General features: G+C 42.0%; 1 protein-coding gene across 1 annotated transcript in view; it reads left to right on the top strand.

The window, feature by feature from the left end:
- Positions 1-27863, top strand: part of LOC112241036 (protein eyes shut homolog) — a 138796-nt gene that overhangs the window by 92527 nt on the left and 18406 nt on the right. The window contains exons 5-9 of the mRNA XM_042316659.1: positions 9804-9986; positions 12124-12290; positions 12780-12924; positions 24039-24213; positions 27098-27270. Of these exons, the coding sequence (XP_042172593.1) occupies positions 9804-9986; positions 12124-12290; positions 12780-12924; positions 24039-24213; positions 27098-27270 (843 nt within the window). The remainder of the gene's footprint in view (positions 1-9803; positions 9987-12123; positions 12291-12779; positions 12925-24038; positions 24214-27097; positions 27271-27863) is intronic.

Raw genomic sequence — 27863 nt, forward strand, 5'->3', positions numbered from 1 at the left:
GTAGGAAGGTATGTCAACATACATGTTGTTATAGATACAGAGTGGGTAGGAAGGTATGTCAACATACATGTTGTTATAGATACAGAGTGGGTAGGAAGGTATGTCAACATACAGTTGTTATAGATACAGAGTTGTTGTTATAGATACAGAGTGGGTAGGAAGGTATGTCAACATACATGTTGTTATAGATACAGAGTGGGTAGGAAGGTATGTCAACATACATGTTGTTATAGATACAGAGTGGGTAGGAAGGTATGTCAACATACATGTTGTTATAGATACAGAGTGGGTAGGAAGGTATGTCAACATACATGTTGTTATAGATACAGAGTGGGTAGGAAGGTATGTCAACATACAGATACAGAGTGGGTGGGAAGGTATGTCAACATACATGTTGTTATAGATACAGAGTGGGTAGGAAGGTATGTCAACATACATGTTGTTATAGATACAGAGTGGGTAGGAAGGTATGTCAACATACATGTTGTTATAGATACAGAGTGGGTAGGAAGGTATGTCAACATACATATTGTTATAGATACAGAGTGGGTGGGAAGGTATGTCAACATACATGTTGTTATAGATACAGAGTGGGTAGGAAGGTATGTCAACATACATGTTGTTATAGATACAGAGTGGGTAGGAAGGTATGTCAACATACATGTTGTTATAGATACAGAGTGGGTAGGAAGGTATGTCAACATACATGTTGTTATAGATACAGAGTGGGTGGGAAGGTATGTCAACATACATGTTGTTATAGATACAGAGTGGGTAGGAAGGTATGTCAACATACATGTTGTTATAGATACAGAGTGGGTGGGAAGGTATGTCAACATACATGTTGTTATAGATACAGAGTGGGTAGGAAGGTATGTCAACATACATGTTGTTATAGATACAGAGTGGGTAGGAAGGTATGTCAACATACATGTTGTTATAGATACAGAGTGGGTAGGAAGGTATGTCAACATACATGTTGTTATAGATACAGAGTGGGTAGGAAGGTATGTCAACATACATGTTGTTATAGATACAGGTGGGTAGGAAGGTATGTCAACATACATGTTGTTATAGATACAGAGTGGGTAGGAAGGTATGTCAACATACATGTTGTTATAGATACAGAGTGGGTAGGAAGGTATGTCAACATACATGTTGTTATAGATACAGAGTGGGTAGGAAGGTATGTCAACATACATGTTGTTATAGATACAGAGTGGGTAGGAAGGTATGTCAACATACATGTTGTTATAGATACAGAGTGGGTAGGAAGGTATGTCAACATACATGTTGTTATAGATACAGAGTGGGTAGGAAGGTATGTCAACATACATGTTGTTATAGATACAGAGTGGGTAGGAAGGTATGTCAACATACATGTTGTTATAGATACAGAGTGGGTAGGAAGGTATGTCAACATACATATTTTGCCATTTTAAGAAAACAAAAATGAAAGATTTTCAGTTCAGAAAGATCACTTTGAGAAAGTATGTTTTTGTTGTGTTTACTGTATTTGCTATTACAGTACCGTACTGTTCAGTCTGTTTGTCCACTCTGTGGAATATTGAAGGGTTTGTGGAGTTCAAGGTTAGCTACTGAGAGAAAGGAAAACAGTAGGAAACTATATGGATGTGTGCTGGATGCTGTTAAGCCCAATACCCTTTCGAAAAACATAAACAATATGGATTTTCTACACTGAGTGTACAAAACATTAAGAATACCTTCCTAATATTGAGTTGCACCCAGTCCTTTTGCCCTCAGAACAGCCTCAATTCATCAGGTCATGGACTCACAAGGTGTCAAAAGCGCTCCACAGGGATGCTGGTCCATGTTGACTCCAATGCTTCCCACAGCTGTGTCAAGTTGACTGGATGTCCTTTGGGTGGTGGGCCATTCTTGATACACACAAGAATCTGTGTGAAAACCCCAGCAGCGTTGCAGTTCTTTACATAAACCAGTGCGCCTGACACCTACTATTATACCCCGTTCAAAAGGCACTTCAATATGTTGTCTCGCCCATTCAGGCTCTGAATGGCACAAATACACAATCCATGTCTCAACTGTCTCAAGGCTTCAAAATCCTTCTTTAACCTGTCTCCTCCCCTTCATCTACACTGATGGAAGTGGATTTAACAAGTAACATCAATAAAGGATCATAGCTTTCGCCTGGATTCAACTAGTCAGTGTATGTCATGGAAAGAGACGGTGTTCTTAATGGTTTGTCCTCTCAGTGTCTTTTAAGCATCAGTGTCTTTTTCTCTTGGAAATATGGGTTTTATTTTCCCCAACTTGTATCATCACCACCTGGGTGATAGAATGACCTTCATGTCCTCATCACCTCCTGGGTGATTGAACATCCTTTATACCCTCACCACCACCTGGGTGATAGAACATCCTTTATTCCCTCACCCCCACCTGGGTGATTGAACATCCTTTATTCCCTCACCCCCACCTGGGTGATTGAACATCCTTTATGCCCTCACCACCACCTGGGTGATAGAACATCCTTTATGCCCTCATCACCTCCTGGGTGATAGAACATCCTTTATGCCCTCACCACCACCTGGGTGATAGAACATCCTTTATGCCCTCACCACCACCTGGGTGATAGAAAGTTCTTTATGCCCTCACCACCACCTGGGTGATAGAACATCCTTTATGCCCTCACCACCACCTGGGTGAAAAAAACATTCTTTATGCCCTCACCACCACCTGGGTGATAGAACATAATTTATTCCCTCACCACCACCTGGGTGATAGAACATCCTTTATTCCCTCACCACTACCTGGGTGATAGAACATCCTTTATTCCCTCACCACCACCTGGGTGATAGAACATCCTTTATTCCATCACCACTACCTGGGTGATAGAACATCCTTTATGCCCTCACCACTACCTGGGTGATAGAACATCCTTTATGCCCTCACCACTACTTGGGTGATAGAATGTTCTTTATTCCCTCAAACCTGTCAAAGAAGGTCCATGAAGGTCAATAAGCATCTCATGGTTAATTAACAGCAGGGTTGGGGTCAGTTCCTGAATCAATTTAATTGAAATGGAATTGATCCCAACCCAGATATACAGTGAGAATAATGTATGTAGGTCCTAAACTCAAAAGAGTGTTCATTTAAACAGACTGATTATTCCCAAAATGATTTGCATAACTGATGAAACCCAAACAGCCCACCCTCTCTCTACTGTGTCTGTAACCCCTTATATCACTGAGTTGTGCCACAGCTGTTCTTGTTTTCTGTCCATGCTTAGAATGACGTACCTCTACACTACTACAGAAATCAAGCCTGGTCCCTGATCTAGTTATGCTGTCTTGCCAACTCTGATGGTCATTGTCATGTCTTGTCATTCAATAGGAGTTAGCAACACAGCTCAAACTGATCTGAGACCTGGCGATCACATTTATAACAGCAGAGTTAATACTAAACTTCCTGTCTTACAGCTAAAACTGATCTGGGACCTGGCTATCATATTTAAAACAACAGAGTTAATACTAAACTTCCTGTCTTACAGCTCAAACTGATCTGGGACCTGGCTATCATATTTATAACAGCAGAGATAATACTAAACTTCCTGTCTTACAGCTCAAACTGATCTGGGACCTGGCTATCATATTTATCACAGCAGAGATAATACTAAACTTTCTCTCTTACAGCTCAAACTGATCTGGGGCCTGGCTATCATATTTATCACAGCAGAGATAATACTCAACTTTCTCTCTTACAGCTCAAACTGATCTGGGGCCTGGCTATCACATATATAACACCAGAGATACTTAAGCTCCTGTCTTACTTATTCTCTTCATGATGCTGTGTTGTATGTCATTTCTGGAAGGATTAGATTACAGTGTTATTTTTTGGCTTGTTGTAGGAAATATTTCCCCACAGTTGTGGGTGGATTCAATAGGCTACACACAGTTCAAATAAATCTGCAGGCCTCAATCTCAAATGAATGGGAATGATTATTCATTTATTTTATTTTCATTTGGGAATCCGACCTCTTCATTTACTTGAAATAGGCATCTGTTTTCTCTGCCTAGAAGCAATGTTTTGTATTTTCCCCATTGCAAGCTTTGATTGAATGGCAGCCAGCCATGTCAGCCAAGGTCTTATAATGTGTTAGACATTCATTCCCACTGGGAGAGGAGAACACAATATAAACTTCTACTGTACTTGGTGGAAATAGTTGATGTTGTAGCTCACAGAGCTTCTGGTATGTGGTCTATTGAAGTGTATAATAATGCAGTACTCCTAGCTACAGGAGTTAGGACCAGACTACATGAGGTGAACTCAGAAACTCAGAATAACAACAGCAGGCTTTATGGTGTCTATTGATTTGTGTTGTTCAAACCGTCGGTTCACAACGAATATAGTAACACAAGCTACTCCCAATAAGTCAGCCTTAAGGCTTCCTGTATCAGAATAGATTGGGTGGGAGCCGGGGAAGGGTCGGTAGGTTATATTTTTAATGGTTGTGGATGCATCACAAATGGCACCCTATTTCTTACGTAATGCACTTCCTGATGGATCTGGTCAAAAGTAGTGCACTATTTAGGAAATAGAGTGCCATTTGGCACCACCATGTTCAGTTCATACCGACGGAGTGTGAGGAAAGATGTGGAATGCTTGAGGCCATCTAGAGAGAAGAAACCAATCACTACTCTCAGTGCTATCACACAGATGCAACCTAACATAGCAGGCGCAAAAAGACGCCTGAGCGGAGTTCCCACATCCGGTTTCAGAAGAAAAAGAAGCTACTGTAGGCTGAATTAGCTGTAATTCTGATAAACGGATGCATCCGGGTGCTGTGAAACTCCGCTTAGGGTACACTGGATGTCAGGGAATACACATAGAACACCAAGATCTCCCACAACCGCTGAACCTGTCGATAGGAGGTTATGCCTGGGCTCCACCTACCGTTGTTGATCCTGTCGATAGGAGGTTATGCCTGGGCTCCACCTACCGTTGTTGATCCTGTCGATAGGAGGTTATGCCTGGGCTCCACCTACCGTCGTTGAACCTGTCAATAGGAGGTTATGCCTGGGCTCCACCTACCGTCGTTGAACCTGTCGATAGGAGGTTATGCCTGGGCTCCACCTACCGTCGTTGATCCTGTCGATAGGAGGTTATGCCTGGGCTCTACCTACCGTTGTTGATCCTGTCGATAGGAGGTTATGCCTGGGCTCCACCTACCGTTGTTGATCCTGTCGATAGGAGGTTATGCCTGGGCTCCACCTACCGTTGTTGATCCTGTCGATAGGAGGTTATGCCTGGGCTCCACCTACCGTCGTTGATCCTGTCGATAGGAGGTTATGCCTGGGCTCCACCTACCGTTGTTGAACCTGTCGATAGGAGGTTATGCCTGGGCTCCACCTACCGTCGTTGATCCTGTCGATAGGAGGTTATGCCTGGGCTCCACCTACCGTCGTTGAACCTGTCGATAGGAGGTTATGCCTGGGCTCCACCTACCGTCGTTGATCCTGTCGATAGGAGGTTATGCCTGGGCTCCACCTACCGTTGTTGAACCTGTCAATAGGGAGTCACGCCTGGGCTCCACCTACCGTTGTTGAACCTGTCAATAGGGAGTCACGCCTGGGCTCCACCTACAGTACAACCTTTTGTGCTTGTTTATGATATTTGATGGAGGAGGGGATTTGTACCCTGTGGATACCTCACTATCCTTTGTCAAATGTAGTGTATAGTGCCCTGATCCCCAAGACTATTCTGTCCTACAAATAGCAATGTATATGACCCTTGACAAGAAGCTCAACAGGAATTCATGCTCATATCAGCTCTCCCTGCAAATAACCACAAAGAAGGGGAGGAGGCGGAGGAACAGGAAGAAAGAGAAGCTGCATTGCACTCAGAGAGCAGAGATAAAAACATGCTGCATGCCACTGAGGGAGCGTCCACAGACAATCAGTTCAAACTGACTATAGAAACTCAGATTGAGCTGTTCAATAAACACTGTGGAAATACAAAACCAATATTGAAACCAAATTACAATCCAGACTTAACAATAACAGCAGAATGTTTTTCCTGCATAACAGGCATTAATAATTCACTAGCCAAACAGAGGAGCACCGACCAGTCACAGAGGGGAGCTCTGTAAAGGACGTCACACTGCTTGATTAGCCATTACAGCTTCCTCCTGAAGCGTCTTACCAGTTGGCGCCAAGTGAAAAAGCTAACTATTCACTGACGTAAGTGGAGACACCTCAGACCGAGGAATACGTTTCACAAATCCCCATGTTAGAACAGCTGTAGTGCAGAATTAAGGGAATAGACTACCATTTGGGATGCAGACATTGTATGTAGACATGGAGGGCTAGAAGGACTGAGGGGAAGGAAAGAGACAAAGACACAGAGAAGGAAATCACGAGAAAGAGAGAATATGCAAGTTACAATATATTTGCTAAGATGTAGAGCCTAATGTTGTGTGCACGACCAGGGTCTGATTGGTGTGCCGAGATATGCCACAGATGTTTAATTGATTCTGGGGAAGGAGGGGGGAGGGTGGAGGGAGAGATGGGGAGAGAGAGACGAGGGAGAGAGGATTTTCCCATTAAGTCCTTCCCTGGTGTAAAATCCAGTGAATCAGTGGTCAGTGCTAAAAATGGAAAGAGAACAAGGGAGAAAGAGGCAGGCAGCATTATTGAATCAACTATGCGTTTAGAACTAGTAAGCTGTTGATTGTAATTGATAATCACTGGAATTAGTTATTGTCCCCCTAGCTACCAGCAGTGAACATTATGTAGGGTATTTGAAATGTTGCTTGCCTGCCAAGAACCTTTGTTAGCAGCGACTAATGAAAAGAAAATGGGGATGGGGAAAAGGCAGTATTCTAAAACAGGCCATCATCCTTATATCATTGTGAGGTGGTGGTACGGCATGGTGTCTCTGTGGTACGGCATGGTGAATCAACAGTGCTGTCTTGTGGCAGCTGCTAGTACTGCTGATGCTGGTGACGTGTTGGAAACAAAATAATCAAAGACATTTATGTAATAGTGATGTTAAGATTGATGTAGTAAGAGCTGTATATAGATATATAGTGATATAGAGATACATTGGTTCTGGGTGTAACACACAGTTCGGTGTGTAATATTTCAGCTACTGTACACTTCTATTTCATCCAGGTCTATAATGTTTCATGTCCATAGGACTAAGATATGTAGGCTACTGTCAGTTATCCTCACTGGGGATTCTAGTTTATTCTATTCTATACTGTCAGTTATCCTCACTGGGGATTCTAGTCTATTCTATTCTATACTGTCAGTTATCCTCACTGGGGATTCTAGTCTATTCTATACTATACTGTCAGTTATCCTCACTGGGGATTCTAGTCTATTCTATACTATACTGTCAGTTATCCTCACTGGGGATTCTAGTTTATTCTATTCTATACTGTCAGTTATCCTCACTGGGGCTTCTAGTCTATTCTATACTGTCAGTTATCCTCACTGGGGATTCTAGTCTATTCTATACTATACTGTCAGTTATCCTCACTGGGGATTCTAGTTTATTCTATTCTATACTGTCAGTTATCCTCACTGGGGCTTCTAGTCTATTCTATTCTATACTGTCAGTTATCCTCACTAGGGCTTCTAGTCTATTCTATACTGTCAGTTATCCTCACTGGGGATTCTAGTTTATTCTATTCTATACTGTCAGTTATCCTCACTAGGGCTTCTAGTCTATTCTATACTGTCAGTTATCCTCACTGGGGATTCTAGTTTATTCTATTCTATACTGTCAGTTATCCTCACTGGGGATTCTAGTTTATTCTATTCTATACTGTCAGTTATCCTCACTAGGGCTTCTAGTCTATTCTATACTGTCAGTTATCCTCACTGGGGCTTCTAGTCTATTCTATACTGTCAGTTATCCTCACTGGGGATTCTAGTCTATTCTATACTATACTGTCAGTTATCCTCACTGGGGATTCTAGTTTATTCTATTCTATACTGTCAGTTATCCTCACTGGGGCTTCTAGTCTATTCTATTCTATACTGTCAGTTATCCTCACTAGGGCTTCTAGTCTATTCTATACTGTCAGTTATCCTCACTGGGGATTCTAGTTTATTCTATTCTATACTGTCAGTTATCCTCACTAGGGCTTCTAGTCTATTCTATACTGTCAGTTATCCTCACTGGGGATTCTAGTTTATTCTATTCTATACTGTCAGTTATCCTCACTGGGGATTCTAGTTTATTCTATTCTATACTGTCAGTTATCCTCACTGGGGATTCTAGTTTATTCTATTCTATACTGTCAGTTATCCTCACTAGGGCTTCTAGTCTATTCTATACTGTCAGTTATCCTCACTGGGGATTCTAGTTTATTCTATTCTATACTGTCAGTTATCCTCACTAGGGCTTCTAGTCTATTCTATTCTATACTGTCAGTTATCCTCACTAGGGCTTCTAGTCTATTCTATTCTATACTGTCAGTTATCCTCACTAGGGCTTCTAGTCTATTCTATTCTATACTGTCAGTTATCCTCACTAGGGCTTCTAGTCTATTCTATTCTATACTGTCAGTTATCCTCACTGGGGCTTCTAGTCTATTCTATTCTATACTGTCAGTTATCCTCACTAGGGCTTCTAGTCTATTCTATTCTATACTGTCAGTTATCCTCACTAGGGCTTCTAGTCTATTCTATTCTATACTGTCAGTTATCCTCACTAGGGCTTCTAGTCTATTCTATTCTATACTGTCAGTTATCCTCACTGGGGCTTCTAGTCTATTCTATTCTATACTGTCAGTTATCCTCACTAGGGCTTCTAGTCTATTCTATTCTATACTGTCAGTTATCCTCACTAGGGCTTCTAGTCTATTCCATTCTATACTGTCAGTTATCCTTACTGGGGTTTCCTAATCTATTCTATTGTATACTGTCAGTTAACCTCACCAGGTTTTCCTAGTCTGTTCTATTCTATACTGTCAGTTATCCTCATTGGGGTTCCTAGTCTATTCTTGTCTATTCTATTCTTATACCCTGTGCCATTATGTTAGATTACTCTTTATCGGTGAGCAATTGTAATGTTGTCGCATTTCTGCCTCATATTTGTTGGTGAGTAACAGAACTATATGTCCCTTGATGGTGAGTAACAGAACTATATGTCCCTTGATGGTGAGCATCATAACTATGTGTTTCTTGATGGTGAGTAACATAACTATATGTCCCTTGATGGTGAGCATCATAACTATGTGTTTCTTGATGGTGAGTAACAGAACTATACGTCCATTGATGGTGAGTAACAGAACTATATGTTTGTTGATGGTGAGTAACAAAACTATATGTTTGTTGATGGTGAGTAACAGAACTATACGTCCCTTGATGGTGAGTAACAGAACTATATTTGTCTTGATGGTGAGTAACAGGACTATATGTTTGTTGATGGTGAGTAACAGAACTATATGTCCCGTGATGGTGAGTAACAGAATGATATGTTCCTTGATGGTGAGTAACAGAACTATATGTTTGTTGATGGTGAGTAACAGAACTATATGTCCCGTGATGGTGAGTAACAGAATGATATGTTCCTTGATGGTGAGTAACAAAATGATATGTTTGTTGATGGTGAGTAACATAATTATATGTTTGTTGATGGTGAGTAACAGAACTGTATGTTCCTTGATGGTGAGTAACAGAACTATATGTCCCTTGATGGTGAGTAACAGAACTATATGTTTGTTGATGGTGAGTAACAGAACTATATGTCCCTTGATGGTGAGCAACGAACTGTAACAGAGTTTGTATATTGCTTTTTATTTTCCTCTGCAGCCATCAACATCACCCGGGCCAGGTTCAGTGGGAATGATGAGTTTGGGTACACCTCGTTCATAGCGTACTCCTCCATCCCCAGTCTCAGTGTCTACTACGAGTTCCAACTGAAACTAACGTTCGCCGACAGAGCCTCAGCTCTGAAGGACAACCTCATCCTCTTCTCTGGACAGAAAGGACAGGGTGAGGATGGAGCAGTCTATTTTTATTTTGTTAAAGGAGAGTTGAATTCCATTCAACCTTTAGGATTTTTCATTCATTTGTTTTCAAAAGGAGTGGGGCAGTCCCAATGTGTGGCTCCTAATAGATTTTTCAGGGCGATAGATTACACTCACGCACGCAGGCACACACACACACACACAAACACACACACACAAACACACTCTTTCTCCCAGACACACACACACACACAAACACACACACACAAACACACTCTCTCTCCCAGACACACACACAGACTTTCCACTCACTTTCCCGCTAATAAAGATATTTTTGCCAAGGGACTCCCTTTGGCAGTGTACGAGACTGTTTCAACCTGTTTTCTACTGATGAGTGTTCCAGACATCTCTCTGCAATTAATTCAACTCTCTTCTAAACTATTGTTTTCGACTTCAAGAGTTTTTTAATCTTCTTTCAGAGAGGGTTATAAAATAAAGGCTGTAGTTGGCAGCCAATGGATGAAGAGGTGATACAAGCAAGCAAATGACTCCCGTTCATTTATGTTAATAGCTTTTAATGTTCTTTGATATGAGGCAGATGAGACATAAATTGGATACACTATTAATAAGGGACAGATGTAGCGCTATCCTTCCTTCCTTCCTTTCCTTCCTTTCCTTCCTTTCCTTCCCTTTCCTTTCCTTTCCTTTCCTTCCTTTCCTTCCTTCCTTCCCTTTCCTTTCCTTCCTTACTTTTAAATGTTTCCTTTCTCTCAGGTCAACTTTAATAGCTGCTTAACTGAATGCCATGTCATCAGTGCACAGTATGTTTAATCAAAAGACAGAGGGTGCATCCCAAATGGCACCCTATTTCCTATATGGTGCATATGTAACCCACAGGGCTCTGGTCAAAACTAGCACTATGTAGGGAATAGGGTGCCATTTGGGACAGCTGAATAGGAAACACAAGGGTTGGGTTGTGGATCTTCTGCACTTGGCTGGTTCCCTCTAGAGATGACTATTTAGGGTGATTCATAGAGGGAGAGGAGGAAGGAGACAGCCAACTTGAATAATGATGCAGTCGTCAGGGGAAGGAACCGAACAGAAAGACTAGCACTGTACGAAGAAAGAAAGAGGACAAAATAAAAAGAGGGAAATTAAAAAGGAAGGATGACGAACAACGAACAACTATAATTGGTCTGATAAATTGACATCAAACCTCCATGGGACACCCAGTAGAATGATTGGCTTTATATTCAACATGTTGGATTGTATGACAACAATTACAAAATGTCTAATCAAGTTAGACGTTTTCGAACTTTAGAAGCAATTATACCAAACATAGATATACAAACTATTGAAGAAATAGAAAAGTAGGAAGTATATAAAACCAAAAGTAGTCCTCTGTGACGCTGGTCCCTCCACCCATATAATGCTCCATGAAGCACAACCATCCTTCACTAGATGGTGCGACAAAGACTTCCTCACCCCAAAACACATCAAGATTATTGACATACTCATTGTTTTAGCTTAGATTCATTCAGACAGCTTTGAGGCAGAAATGGGGTTCAGCAATGTCACATAGGTAATATTTTGAAATGTTATGCAGCACATAGTAGTCGGACTACTTGATGATCCCATTACACTTTGTGAGTTACAAGTCCATGTCATATGGTCCAGATATATAATACATATCCTATAGGCATTTAATCATCATGCAGCATGTGATCTATATTGTATATATGATATGTGTTCTATATTGTATATATGATATGTGTTCTATATTGTATATATGATATGTGTTCTATATTGTATATATGATATGTGTTCTATATTGTATATATGATATGTGTTCTATATTGTATATTTGTGTTCTATATTGTATACATGTGTTCTATATTGTATATATGATATATAAAATCATATATATAAAATCAAAATAAAATAAAATGTATTTATATAGCCCTTCTTACATCAGCTGATATCTCAAAGTGCTGTACAGAAACCCAGTCTAAAATCCCAAACAGCAAGCAATGCAGCTGTAGAAGCACAGATATATGTAGAAGCATATATATATAGAACACATGTATGCCTAGAATACATATATTTATATATATATATATATGTGTGTGTGTGTGTTCCATATGTTAATTATATGGTTCCAGGCATTGATGGAGATGACTTCCTAGTTCTGGGGGTTCGGAATGGCAGAATTGTTCACAAGTTCAACCTTGGATCTGGTGTGGGAACCATGGTCAGCGACCGGCTGAACCGTGAGATCGATATCCACACTGTGAACTTTGGCAGATCTCGGAGAACAGGATGGTTAAAGGTGCTTTGCTTTTTCAGTATCTTTCTAGCCCTGAAAATAATGTGTAATCGATAGTGTGAGTCTCTTGGATGTTTTAGGATATGTTTCCTTTTGTAAAAAGGTTCCTTAATGCACTGTCATCTGAAAACATGACTGTTCCCATTCTGAGGTCAGAGGTCTGTGACTGGAATCTAAGCTCTAAGTCCATTGACAGACTGCTATATTAGGAGTCTTCTCTTTGCTGATCCATTGACAGACTGCTATAATAGGAGTCTTCTCTTTGCTGATCCATTGACAGACTGCTATATTAGGAGTCTTCTCTTTGCTGATCCATTGACAGACTGCTATAATAGGAGTCTTCTCTTTGCTGATCCATTGACAGACTGCTATAATAGGAGTCTTCTCTTTGCTGATCCATTGACAGACTGCTATAATAGGAGTGTTGTCTTTGTGGATCCATCAAGGCAGAGCCTGAGTATGGTGTACTGAATCATTTCTGTATCCTTTCAGGTGGACGGACAGAGAAACAGGACAGGCTCTTCTCCAGGCCACCTGGCAGGTCTCAACGCGCAAAGCCAAGTCTTTGTAGGAGGATATAATGAATATACTCCTGAACTACTGCCCCTCGGATCCAGGTTTCGCAATGGCTTTCAAGGTAAGACATTACAGTGACTCCAACAGCTTTCACGGCAAGACATTACAGTGACTGTAGTATTGCAACTATAAGTAACTACTACCACCACTACTGACTATAGTGAGTATAAAATTGAACTGATAAAATTAATATAAACACCTTTTTACAACAACATTTTTCACAGTGTTTGTAACATGGCCTTGACGTCTGTAGAGTAGCAGCAGCAGGCTAGTTGCAGACAGTCAGACAGTCAGAGGGAGTGCAATACCATTCAGAGGGGGGAGATCAGTGGCAGCAGCATAGTGGCAGGCTAGTTACAGACAGTCAGACAGTCAGAGGGAGTGCAATACCATTCAGAGGGGGAGATCAGTGGCAGCAGCATAGTGGCAGGCTAGTTGCAGACAGTCAGACAGTCAGAGGGAGTGCAATACCATTCAGATCAGTGGGCAGATGGCAGGCAGTGCAGACAGTCAGCAATACCATTCAGAGGGGGAGATCAGTGGCAGCAGAATAGTGGCAGGCTGTTACAGACAGTCAGACAGTCAGAGGGAGTGCAATACCATTCAGAGGGGGAGATCAGTGGCAGCAGCATAGTGGCAGGCTAGTTGCAGACAGTCAGACAGTCAGAGGGAGTGCAATACCATTCAGAGGGGGGAGATCAGTGGCAGCAGCATAGTGGCAGGCTAGTTGCAGACAGTCAGACAGTCAGAGGGAGTGCAATACCATTCAGAGTGGGGAGATAAGGTTAGAACAGAGCTCCAACGTTGATTGTGCCTGCATCCTTTAAAGGGGCAATCTGGGATTGGTACGTTTATTTTTTAAACTTCTAAATTGATCATATATAGCCATTGAGTGTTGAGGAATATAACTTATAAATGCCTCATGAGCTTAGTTCAACTGCCGTACCCCACCAGAACCCCCAAATATAAGCTTGTTTTTAATGCATTGTTTGTAAACACTGTAATTGTAAACAAAACTCTGTATAGCTTCAAAACATGATTAAAACTTCACTTTGATCTCATGGATGGTCAGTCCTTGCATCCATAGCTTCGTCTATGAATTTTACATTTCTCCAGCCCCATCCCACAGCTGTTTACCAAAAACAGTGGCTGGTTAACAGTTTAGCTGTTTTTGAATCATAGATTGTCCCTTTAATCACTTCACGCCTGTAAAGTTATGCATTCTCTGCAAATCCCATTTGGCCCGCTCATAAGTCAGTCAGACAAGGGCACCATCCAGATGACGGTTGTCATAATCAGAATCAATTCTATTGGCTCCCAGCTGACCCTTAATGAAGCCTATGATTACATCCCAAATGGCAACCTATTCCCTATATAGTGCACTACTTTTGACCAGAGCCCTATTAGCCTCCTGGTTTAAAGGTAGTGCAGTGTATAGGCAACAGGGTGCCATTTGGGACCGAGCATCCTGAGTATAGTGTTGATTGTGATTGCTAATGCGAGTGGAGCAGCGTGGTGGGGATATCACCTCCATAACTAACAGTAATGATAATAACAGATATGAATATCATCACAAGTTGTTAAGGCACACGATGCTGCTGCCTCCACCGTGGTTATTGTCATGATGATGATGATGCCTTGTTATTGTGAAAGATCACTGTACTTTAAATGAAGGTGAACAAGTATTTTTCCATTTGGTGGTTATATATGCAGACAGGATCAATCTCCCATGCTACGTCCCAAATATAGTGCACTACCTTTTGACCAGAGCCGAATGGGGGTCAAAAGTAGTGCACTAAATAGGGAATATGGTACTGTTTGGGACGTAACCCGTCTGTCTGTTTGGTTCTATTGAACAAACATCCCAATGATTCATTCATCTCTGGATAAACATATACGCTTTGGAATGAAAATCAGCCTCTCACACACACACACACACACACACACACACACACACACACACACACACACACACGCGCACAGTAGTGGTGCTGTACTGTGGTCCCACCATGCAGGTAACCAGAAAGCAGCCAGAGCCCAGGGCCTGGTAGATCACATGTTGCTTTAGCCTTTTTGTTAGACACATAATGACAACTAATCAGGTGTGTGTGTGTGTGTGTGTGTGTGTGTGTGTGTGTGTGTGTGTGTGTGTGTGTGTGTGTGTGTGTGTGTGTGTGTGTGTGTGTGTGTGTGTGTGTGTGTGTGTGTGTGTGTGTGTGTGTGTGTGTGTGTGTGACCTTCCTGCAGTCCTAATGGCTGTCAGTGAACACTTGTCTACCGGTTATCGGTACGTCCTCACACCCCTGTGGACAGACTAGGTGGCTATGGGAAGGAAGACACTACAGCTGGCACACAAATGGCTCCCTATTCCCTACATAGTGCACTACTTTTGACCAGAGTCCAGCTTAAATGAAGTAACACAGAACATGATTAGGGTTACAGCATTAGCAGTAGATTGCATCCAAAATGGCATCCTATTCCCTACATAGTGCACTACCCAATGGGCCCTGGTCGAAAGTGGTGCACTTTACAGGGAATAGGGTGCAGTTTGGGATATACACAAAGACACTTCTGCTACCGCTATATCCCTAAACATGTCCTGGGTCAATTCATTTACACCTGCTAATCAAATAATGACAAACTAACCAGAGAGAAAGACACTAGCGCAGTGTGGGTGTGTTTGTTGTGGCCACGTTGAGATGTGTTTGTTATGGCCACGTTGAGATGTGTTTGTTGTGGCCACATGGAGATGTGTTTGTTATGGCCACATGTGGATGTGTTTGTTATGGCCACATGGAGATGTGTTTGTTATGGCCATGTTGAGATGTGTTTGTTATGGCCATGTTGAGATGTGTTTGTTATGGCCACGTTGAGATGTGTTTGTTATGGCCACGTTGAGATGTGTTTGTTATGGCCATGTTGAGATGTGTTTGTTATGGCCACGTTGAGATGTGTTTGTTGTGGCCATGTTGAGATGTGTTTGTTATGGCCACGTTGAGATGTGTTTGTTGTGGCCACGTTGAGATGTGTTTGTTATGGCCACGTTGAGATGTGTTTGTTTGTTTGCCACGTTGAGCTAAGTTTGTTGAGATGTGTTTGTTATGGCCATGTTGTTTCTTACTGGATCACAGGATAATGAAGTAGCCTTGTCCCAGACAGAATGGCCCTAGGGCATGATAACTATTTCCTGTTTCTGTAGCGTGAGTAGCCTTGTCCAGATACAATGGCCCACAGGGCAGGAGATATATTGCCTTTTTCTGTAGCGTGAGGCAGTTTGATGTACAAGTCCAATCCCTGGAGAGAACGCTAGTAAAATGAGTTGGGGAAAGGGGTTGAATGCATAGACATGTAATTCATATTCTGTTGTTGAGTTGTTGTTCTCCATCAGCTGTGTTGAGTTGTTGTTCTTCATCAGCTGTGTTGACTTGTTGTTCTCCATCCTCCATCAGCAGTGTTGACTTGTTGTTCTCCATCAGCTGTGTTGAGTTGTTGTTCTCCATCAGCTGTGTTGTTGTTGTTGTTCTCCATCAGCTGTGTTGTTGTTGTTCTCCATCAGCTGTGTTGTTGTTGTTCTCCATCAGCTGTGTTGACTTGTTGTTCTCCATCCTCCATCAGCAGTGTTGACTTGTTGTTCTCCATCAGCTGTGTTGAGTTGTTGTTCTCCATCAGCTGTGTTGTTGTTGTTCTCCATCAGCTGTGTTGTTGTTGTTCTCCATCAGCTGTGTTGTTGTTGTTCTCCATCAGCTGTGTTGTTGTTGTTCTCCATCAGCTGTGTTGTTGTTGTTCTCCATCAGCTGTGTTGACTTGTTGTTCTCCATCCTCCATCAGCAGTGTTGACTTGTTGTTCTCCATCAGCCTCCATCAGCAGTGTTGTTGTTCTAAATCAGCTGTGTTGAGTTGTTGTTCTCCATCAGCTGTGTTCAGAGTTGTTGTTCTCCATCAGCTGTGTTGTTGTTGTTTGTTCTCCATCAGCTGTGTTGAGTTGTTGTTCTTCATCAGCTGTGTTGTTGTTGTTCTTCATCAGCTGTGTTGACTTGTTGTTCTTCATCAGCTGTGTTGACTTGTTGTTCTTCATCAGCTGTGTTGTTGTTGTTCTAAATCAGCTGTGTTGTTGTTGTTCTAAATCAGCTGTGTTGTTGTTCTCCATCAGCTGTGTTGAGTTGTTGTTCAGCTGCGTATGTATTGTATTTGTCTGCGTAGGTGTTGAAATCAAACACAATAATAAGAAGAAGAAGAAATACATAGCATGCCAACAGCTTGCCCTAAACAAGATGGTAATAAAAGATACATTTAAGTGTGAAATAAATGCATGTTTAAAAAAAAAGATTTTCAAAATAGAACAATTATGTCCAATTTCATGATGGCAAGATGTTTAATGAGATTTTAACAAGATATTACTGTAATGCTTTTCTTTAGACTTCGACAATGGGTTTATCATAATAACTAAAGGTCATATCTTACAGACTCATTTCATCAAACTGTGACACATTAAGATAATACACACACGGGTTGGTTTTTACCTTTGTTAAATGTTTGCACTTTAGCGTCCGTTTGTATTGTGATTAGATTTCTATATGCCTCAGGCATTCAGAGCTGCCTGGTGTTGATTCCCTTCCATCAGACTGACAGAAATACCTTTTGATCTTCTTATAGGTGGGATTTACTTGTCTAAAACAAATGATAAACAAAGTTTGCACCAAGAGTTTTGTAATGTATTGATGTTTAAGTGGTTGAAGGGACTGGCATTCATTTTAGCTTTAACACCAGTGATAAGAAGTTACTTCAGATGGTCAAAGGTTACTGTTATATTAACTCATTGGTTTTGACATTAATAGTCCATGGCGAAAATAATGCCTATAAAACAATGCTAGTTTTTTCATTGAAACATTATGCCTTTAAAACAATGCTAGTTTATTCATTGCATATGCTGTTCTAACAGTATGTGAGGTGTTGATACTCTGGATCTGACTGATTGGACATCAATATGGGTTGAATCTCAAATGGCAACATATTCCCTATTTAGTTCACTACCTTTGACCAGAAATAGTGCCCTGTATAGGGAATGTGGTGCCATTTAGGACACACCCTGAACTCTGTTAGCTCAAACATAATTTTCTCAGTGTCATCTACAGTATCCTCTTATCTAATACCAAACATCACCCTCCTCATCCTCTTATCTTATACCAAACATCACCCTCCTCATACTCTTATCTAATACCAAACATCACCCTCCTCATCCTCTTATCTAATACCAAACATCACCCTTCTCATCCTCTTATCTAATACCAAACATCACCCTCATCATCCTCTTATCGAATACCAGACATCACCCTCATCATCCTCTTATCTCATACCAAACATCACCCTCCTCATCTTATCTCATACCAAACGTCACCCACATCGTCCTCTTATCTCATACCAAACATCACCCACATCGTCCTCTTATCTCACACCAAACGTCACCCACATCATCCTCTTATCTAATACCAAACGTCAACCACATCGTCCTCTTATCTCATACCAAACGTCACCCACATCGTCCTCTTATCTAAGTCCAAGCGTCACCCACATCGTCCTCTTATCTCATACCAAACATCAACCACATCGTCCTCTTATCTCATACCAAACGTCACCCACATCGTCCTCTTATCTAAGTCCAAACGTCACCCACATCGTCCTCTTATCTAAGTCCAAACGTCACCCACATCGTCCTCTTATCTCATACCAAACGTCACCCACATCGTCCTCTTATCTAAGTCCAAACGTCACCCACATCGTCCTCTTATCTAAGTCCAAACGTCACCCACATCGTCCTCTTATCTAAGTCCAAACATCACCCACATAATCCTCTTTAACCATCTGAAATTGTTGACGGCAGTATATACTTGCAGTTTGGCCACTCTCACACACACACACACACACACACACACACACACACACACACACACATGCATGCGCACACAGAAGTCTTTCATTGTAGACGACAGTGATCTAATGGGATGACAGTTTGAAGATTAAAAATGAATGCTGCTGTTGTTTCCCTGAAGCAATGAGAATCGAAGGTAACAGGGCTGGAAACACGCGCACGCACACGCACGCACGCACACACACACACACACACACACACACACACACACATACACACGGCAGAGCTAGAGACGGCATCATGCCATGATAATTCCTGCGTGAACATGACAGCGTCCTGTTTATTCCAATGACTAATGCTGCAGATAGAGCGAGAAGGGGGTGGTGTGTGTCTAGGCAAGTTGCAATAGACAGAATATTTCCCCTGTTGTAGTAGACAGAATATTTCCCCTGTTGTAGTAGACAGAATATTTCCTGTTGCAGTAGACAGAATATTTCCCGTTGCAATAGACAGAATATTTCCCCTGTTGTAGTAGACAGAATATTTCCCGTTGCAATAGACAGAATATTTCCCGTTGTAGTAGACAGAATATTTCCCCTGTTATAGTAGACAGAATATTTCCCCTGTTGCAGTAGACAGAATATTTCCCCTTGTTGCAGTAGATAGAATATTTACCCTGTTGCAGTAGACAGAATATTTCCCCTGTTATAGTAGACAGAATATTTTCCCTGTTGCAGTAGACAGAATATTTCCCCTGTTCCAGTAGACAGAATATTTCCCCTGTTATAGTAGACAGAATATTTTCCCTGTTGCAGTAGACAGAATATTTTCCCTGTTGCAGTAGACAGAATAGTTTCCCTGTTGCAGTAGACAGAATATTTCCCTTGTTGCAGTAGACAGAATATTTCCCTTGTTGCAGTAGACAGAATATTTCCCTTGTTGCAGTAGACAGAATATTTCCCGTTGTAGTAGACAGAATATTTCCCCTGTTATAGTAGACAGAATATTTCCCCTGTTGCAGTAGACAGAATATTTCCCCTGTTGCAGTAGACAGAATATTTCCCCTGTTCCAGTAGACAGAATATTTCCCCTGTTATAGTAGACAGAATATTTCCCCTGTTGCAGTAGACAGAATATTTCCCCTGTTGCAGTAGACAGAATATTTCCCCTTGTTGCAGTAGACAGAATATTTCCCCTTGTTGCAGTAGACAGAATATTTCCCCTGTTGCAGTAGACAGAATATTTCCCCTTGTTGCAGTAGACAGCATATTTTCCCTGTTGCAGTAGACAGAATATTTCCCTTGTTGCAATAGACAGAATATTTCCCTTGTTGCAGTAGACAGAATATTTCCCCTGTTGCAGTAGACAGAATATTTCCCCTGTTGCAGTAGACAGAATATTTCCCTTGTTGCGGTAGACAGAATATTTCCCCTGTTGCAGTAGACAGAATATTTCCCCTGTTGCAGTAGACAGAATATTTCCCCTGTTCCAGTAGACAGAATATTTCCCCTGTTATAGTAGACAGAATATTTCCCCTGTTGCAGTAGACAGAATATTTCCCCTGTTGCAGTAGACAGAATATTTCCCCTTGTTGCAGTAGACAGAATATTTCCCCTGTTGCAGTAGACAGAATATTTCCCCTTGTTGCAGTAGACAGCATATTTTCCCTGTTGCAGTAGACAGAATATTTCCCTTGTTGCAGTAGACAGAATATTTCCCTTGTTGCAGTAGACAGAATATTTCCCCTGTTGCAGTAGACAGAATATTTCCCTTGTTGCAATAGACAGAATATTTCCCTTGTTGCAGTAGACAGAATATTTCCCCTGTTGCAGTAAAGAATATAAATCACAGGAAGGAGAGAGTGAATTTGGGTGAATGTGCTTTTGTGTGAAAATAATTCAGAATCCTCGTATTATGTTGGATTTAACCTAACTGCTAGTCTATGCAGAGATTTCATCCTAGCAAATTATGTAAAATTACCATTTAATGGAGAGAGATATGAAGAGAGTGAATTACAGCATTTCCTTTATTTCCAACCCTTAATATAAATATTCAATGACTGGCTCAAACTTTCAGTGACCCATTTTCTTTGTGTTTTTGTTAAATTACAATAAACCTTACCCTAACTATACACAAACATGAACATGAAGTCATTATCGTGAAGTCATTATCATGAAGTCATTAACATGAAGTCATTATCGTGAGGCCATTATCATGAAGCCATTATCATGATGTCATTAGCACGACGTCATTATCGTGAAGTCATTATCATGAAGTCATTAACATGATGTCATAAACATGAAGTCATTATCGTGAAGCCATTATCATGATGTCATTATCATGATGTCATTAGCATGACGTCATTATCGTGAAGTCATTATAGTGAAGTCATTATCATGAAGTCATTATCGTGAAGTCATTAACATGAAGGCATTAACATGGAGTCATTATCATGAAGTCATTATCATGAAGTCATTATCATGAAGTCATTATCATGAAGTCATTAACATGAAGTCATTATCATGACACCATGATCATTTCCCCAACACAATGGGGAAATAGTACTCTTCATTTTTTTCTGGCTTTGTAAAAAAATATATGAAAAAATCACTTAAGTATATGTGTGTTCACAGTGCCATCAGAAAGTATTCATACCCCTTGACTTATTCCACATTTTGTTGTTACAGCCTGAATTCAACATTTATTAAATAGATTATTTTCTCGCTCATCTACACACAATACCCCATAATGACAGAGTGAAAACATGTTTTTAGAAATGTTTGCAAATGTATTGAAAATGAAATACAGAAATACACTACATGATCAAAAGTATGTGAACACTTGCTTGTTGAACATCTCATTCCAAAATCATGGGTATAAACCGCCTCCACTCTTCTGGGAAGGCTTTCCACTAGATGTTGGAACATTATTGCAGGGACTTGCTTCCATTCAGCCACAAGAGCATTAGTGAGGTTGGGCAATGATGTTGGGCGATTAGGTCTGGCTCGCAGTCGGTATTCCAATTCATCCCATAGGTGGTTGATGGGGATGATGTCAGGGCTCTGTGCAGGCCAGTCAAGTTCTTCCACACCGATCTCGACAAACCATTTGTGTATGGACTTCGCTTTGTGCACGGGGGCATTGTCGTGCTGAAACAGAAAAGGTCCTTCCCCAAACTGTTGCCACCAAGTTGAAAGCACAGAATCATCTCTGGAATGTAATTGTATGTCCACATACTTTTGTATATGTAGTGTATTTTATTTACATAAGTATTCACACCCCTGAGTCAATACTTTGTAGAAGCACCTTTGGCAACGATTACAGCTGTGAGTCTTTCTGGGTGAGTCTCTAAGAGCTTTCCATGCCTGGATTGTGCAACATTTGCCCATTATTCTTTTCAAAAATGTTAAAGTACTGTCAAATTGGTAGTTGATCCTTGCTAGATAACCCTTTTCAGGTCTTGACATATATTTTCAATAGCTTTAAGTCAAAACTGTAACTCGGCCACTCAGGAACATTCACTGTCTTCTTGGTAAGCAACTCCAGTGTAGATTTGGCCTTGTGTTTTAGGTTGTTGTCCTGCTGAAAGGTGAGTTGATCTCCCAGTGTTTGGTGAGGAGCTGACTGAACCGGGTTTTCCTCTAGGATTTTGTCTGTGCTTAGCTACATTCTGTGTATTTTTTATACTGAAAAACTCCCCAGTCCTTAATGATTACATGCATACACATGATACAGCCACCACTATGTTTGAAAATATGGACAATGGTACTCAATAATGTATTGGATTTGCCCCAAACATAGCACTTTGTATCCAGGACAAAAAGTTAATTACTTTGCCACATTTTTTGCAGTGTAACTTTAGTGCCATGTTGCAAAACAGTCTTCCTTCTTTTCACTCTTGTCATTTAGGTTAGTATTGTGGAGTAACTACAATGTTGGTGGTCCATTCTCAGTTTTCTCCTGTCACAGCCATTAAACTCTGTAACTGTTTTAAAGTCACCATTGGCCTCGTGGTGAAATCCCTAAGTGGTTTCCTTCCTCTCCAGCAACTGAGTTAGGAATGACTCCTGTTTCTGTGTAGTGACCGGGTGTATTGATACACCATCCAAAGTGTAATTAATATCTTTACCATGCTGAAAGGGATATTCAATGACTGTTTTTTGGCCATCTATCAGTAGGTGCCCTTCTTTGCAAGGCACTGGAAAACCTCACTGGTCTTTGTGGTTGAATCTGTGTTTGAAATTCACTGCTAGACTGAGGTACCTTACAGATAATGGTATGTGTGGGGTACAGAGATGTGTCAAAAATCATGTTAAACACTATTATTGCACACAGACTTGTTAAGCACATTTTTACTCCTGAACATATTTAGGCTTGCCATAACAAAGGGGTTGAATACTTATTGACTCAAGACAATTCAGCTTTCATTTTGTATTAACTTGTAAAAATGTAGGAAAACATAACATTATGAGGTATTGTCTTTAGGCCAGTGACAAAACATCTACATGTAAAACATTTTAAATTCAGACTGTAACACAACAAACTGTGGAAAAAGTCAAGGGGTTTGAATACCTTCTGAAGGCTCTGTGTGTGTGTGTGTGTGTGTGTGTGTGTGTGTGTGTGTGTGTGTGTGTGTGTGCGTGCGTGCGTGCGTGCGTGTGTGCGTGCGTGCGTGCGTGCGTGCGTGCGTGCGTGCGTGCGTGCGTGCGTGCGTGCGTGCGTGCGTGCGTGTGTGCGTGCGTGCGTGCGTGCGTGCTTCCAGCCCTGCGTGTGTGTGTGCGTGTGTGTGTGTGTGTGTGTGTGTGTGTGTGCGTGCGTGCGTGCGTGTGTGTGCGTGTGTGTGTGTGTGTGCGTGCGTGCGTGTGTGTGTGTGTGCGTGTGTGTGTGTGTGTGTGCGTGCGTGCGTGCTTCCAGCCCTGTTACCTTTGATTCTCATTGCTTCAGGGAAACAACAGCAGCATTCATTTTTAGTCTTCAAACTGTCATCCCATTAGATCACTGTCAACTACAATGAAAGACTTCTCTCTGACAGAAAGACAGTTTGAGTGGGTATGTTGCGTAAGGTGTCCATATTAGGACATCCTCAGTCACCCCAGCTTCTTTTGTCTCTGTGGATGTCCTAATATGGACAGTTTGAACACTAAAAACGAATGCTGTTGTTTCCCTGAAGCAATGAGTTATATGTTATATGTTTTGTGATTTCAAAGGTTTTCCTATTTGAGCGATGTGAAGTTCAGAGAAATGTCTGCTTAATTACACACACTGTTTGTCTCCTCAGTTTGAGTGGGTTTTTCTGTGTTATTTCACAGGTTGCATATTTGATCTGGAGTTTCGGACGAGGAGAGACGGGAAGTTCATAGCGTTGGGGAAGCCTGAGGGTCATCCGAACTCTGGCCGTAGCGTGGGTCAGTGCGGGGTCACACCCTGCACCCTGGTGACATGCAGAAACGGAGGAACCTGTGTGGACTCTGGATCCTCTGTCTAGTATGTACACTACATTTTCATTGATTCTTTTATTTAATTTAAACCAGGATGTCCCATTGTTATGCTTGCAATCAATTAATCAGATTGATTTATATTGCCCTTTCTACCACAATATATCTCCCAAAGTGCTTTACAGTAACCCATGAAGCCCATGGTATGTGACTGTGGTATTATTATTATTGAGTTAAGTGACTACAATGACGTCTCTGCATAATATGACTTGTCCAGAGATGTAGGCTAAGGCTGGTCATATATAGGATTGATTGAAGTGTACTGTTGCGGGGGGCTCGTGGTTTCTTCTATAAACCTTCTATCAGTGAGACTCAGAAAATGCCCACGCTGAAACAGTCTTTGTGGCAAGTGCTCCCTCTATCCATCTCTATGGCGAGACTGAGAAAACAGGACCATGTATTGATGTTGCATGTCAGACCAAGGGCTTAGTGGGCATCAGGCCTCCTCCGGCTGGTGTAATCAATGTTATTATCCCAGAAATGAGAGGCTTTGGAGACATAAATCACTGCTCAACATGGAGGCAAATGAATGGGTATGGCTGTACCACTGTTAGTCCTATTAATCATGGTTGGCTGGGTTGACCAGGAGATAGGTGGAGAATTCTATTTCAGCCTGTACAAGTGCTGATCTAGGATCAGGTCCCCAATGCCCATGTGTTCTTGTTCATTATGATATAAAAGGCTACATTGATCCTAGATCAGCACTCCTACTCTGAGATGCTTTGTGAATACATGTCCAGATTCCTAACATGTGTTTGGAATCAGCTTTGCCTTTTAGCTCATAATGAACAAGATTATATGGACGGGGGGACCTGATCCTATATCAGTTTGTTTTCATTTTTTCTATTCAGGAGAGACTTATCTGTCTGTATTGTTGAGAACAGCATCATCAGAGCAAGGAGCTGTATGTTTAGGACTCAATGTTAATGAATGAGATACACTACAGTGCAGGCAATAGTGGATTCATTCAGCCAATAATTGCAAAATGTTATGTAGTTGGTGAAGACATAATAACTCTTAGTAATTCAGTGTAGATGTATCATCACCACCTATAGACTCTGTAGATGTATCATCACCACCTATAGACTCTGTAGATGTATCATCACCACCTGTAGACCCTGTAGATGTATCATCACCATCTGTAGACTCTGTAGATGTATCATCACCACCTATAGACACTGTAGATGTATCATCACCACCTGTAGACTCTGTAGATGTATCGTCACCATCTGTAATGATCTGTAGATCATTATTAGTAATAAGCCAGTCCCCTGTACTACAGTATTACTGGTAGTAAGCCAGTCCCCTGTACTACAGTATTACTAGTAGTACTCCATGTCATTCTGCTCTCCCCTGTAGCACTACTTGCAGCACTGTCTGTGCCAATAAGTAGTTATTTTGATGTTATGTAAACCTCATGACATCTCCCGTAGCTGCCAGTTACCCTAACCCATGTGTTCCTCTCTCCCCTAGCTGCCAGTAACCCTAACCCATGTGTTCCTCTCTCCCCTAGCTGCCAGTAACCCTAACCCATGTGTTCCTCTCTCCCCTAGCTTCCAGTAACCCTAACCCATGTGTTCCTCTCTCCCCTAGCTGCCAGTTACCCTAACCCATGTGTTCCTCTCTCCCCTAGCTGTCAGTAGCCCTAACCCATGTGTTCCTCTCTCCCCTAGCTGCCAGTTACCCTAACCCATGTGTTCCTCTCTCCCCTAGCTGCCAGTTACCCTAACCCATGTGTTCCTCTATCCCCTAGCTGCCAGTACCCCTAACCCATGTGTTCCTCTCTCTCCTAGCTGCCAGTAACCCTAACCCATGTGTTCCTCTCTCCCCTAGCTGCCAGTAACCCTAACCCATGTGTTCCTCTATCCCCTAGCTGCCAGTAACCCTAACCCATGTGTTCCTCTCTCCCCTAGCTGCCAGTTACCCTAACCCATGTGTTCCTCTATCCCCTAGCTGCCAGTAACCCTAACCCATGTGTTCCTCTCTCCCCTAGCTGCCAGTAACCCTAACCCATGTGTTCCTCTCTCCCCTAGCTGCCAGTAACCCTAACCCATGTGTTCCTCTCTCCCCTAGCTGCCAGTAACCCTAACCCATGTGTTCCTCTCTCCCCTAGCTGCCAGTAACCCTAACCCATGTGTTCCTCTCTCCCCTAGCTGCCAGTAACCCTAACCCATGTGTTCCTCTCTCCCCTAGCTGCCAGTAACCCTAACCCATGTGTTCCTCTCTCCCCTAGCTGCCAGTAACCCTAACCCATGTGTTCCTCTCTCCCCTAGCTGCCAGTAACCCTAACCCATGTGTTCCTCTCTCCCCTAGCTGCCAGTAACCCTAACCCATGTGTTCCTCTCTCTCCCCTAGCTGCCAGTAACCCTAACCCATGTGTTCCTTTCTCCCCTAGCTGCCAGTTACCCTAACCCATGTGTTCCTCTCTCCCCTAGCTGCCAGTAACCCTAACCCATGTGTTCCTCTCTCCCTAGCTGCCAGTAACCCTAACCCATGTGTTCCTCTCTCCCCTAGCTGCCAGTAACCCTAACCCATGTGTTCCTCTCTCCCCTAGCTGCCAGTAACCCTAACCCATGTGTTCCTCTCTCCCCTAGCTGCCAGTAACCCTAACCCATGTGTTCCTCTCTCCCCTAGCTGCCAGTTACCCTAACCCATGTGTTCCTCTCTCCCCTAGCTGCCAGTTACCCTAACCCATGTGTTCCTCTCTCCCCTAGCTGCCAGTAACCCTAACCCATGTGTTCCTCTCTCTCCTAGCTGTCAGTAACCCTAACCCATGTGTTCCTCTCTCCCCTAGCTGTCAGTAACCCTAACCCATGTGTTCCTCTCTCCCCTGCTGCCAGTTACCCTAACCCATGTGTTCCTCTCTCTCCTAGCTGCCAGTGCCCATTCGGCTGGAAGGGAGCACTCTGCTCTGAAACCGTGTCTGTGTGCGACGCTGAACACCGTCCCCCTCCCTTGTGTGCCCGTGGTTCCACCTGCGTACCCCTTCCAGACGGATACACCTGTCTCTGCCCCTTGGGCACCGGCGGACTGCACTGTCAGCAAGGTCAGAATACCGACCAAACACTAACCAAATACTATCAGGTCAGAATACTGACCAAACACTCACCAAATACTATCAGGTCAGAATACTGACCAAACATTAACCAAATACTATTAGGTCAGAATACTGACCAAACACTAACCAAATACTATTAGGTCAGAATACTGAACAAACACTAACCAAATACTATCAGGTCAGAATACTGACCAAACACTAACCAAATACTATCAGGTCAGAATACTGACCAAACACTCACCAAATACTATCAGGTCAGAATACTGACCAAATACTATTAGGTCAGAATACCCACCAAACACTAACCAAATACTATTAGGTCAGAATACTGAACAAACACTAACCAAATACTATCGGGTCAGAATACTGACCAAACACTAACCAAATACTATCAGGTCAGAATACTGACCAAACACTAACCAAATACTATTTGGTCAGAATACTGACCAAACACTAACCAAATACTATCAGGTCAGAATACTGACCAAACACTAACCAAATACTATCAGGTCAGAATACTGACCAAACACTAACCAAATACTATCAGGTCAGAATACTGACCAAACACTAACCAAATACTA

Source organism: Oncorhynchus tshawytscha, unplaced genomic scaffold (genome assembly GCF_018296145.1).
Source record: "Oncorhynchus tshawytscha isolate Ot180627B unplaced genomic scaffold, Otsh_v2.0 Un_contig_4237_pilon_pilon, whole genome shotgun sequence".
NCBI lineage: Eukaryota > Metazoa > Chordata > Actinopteri > Salmoniformes > Salmonidae > Oncorhynchus > Oncorhynchus tshawytscha.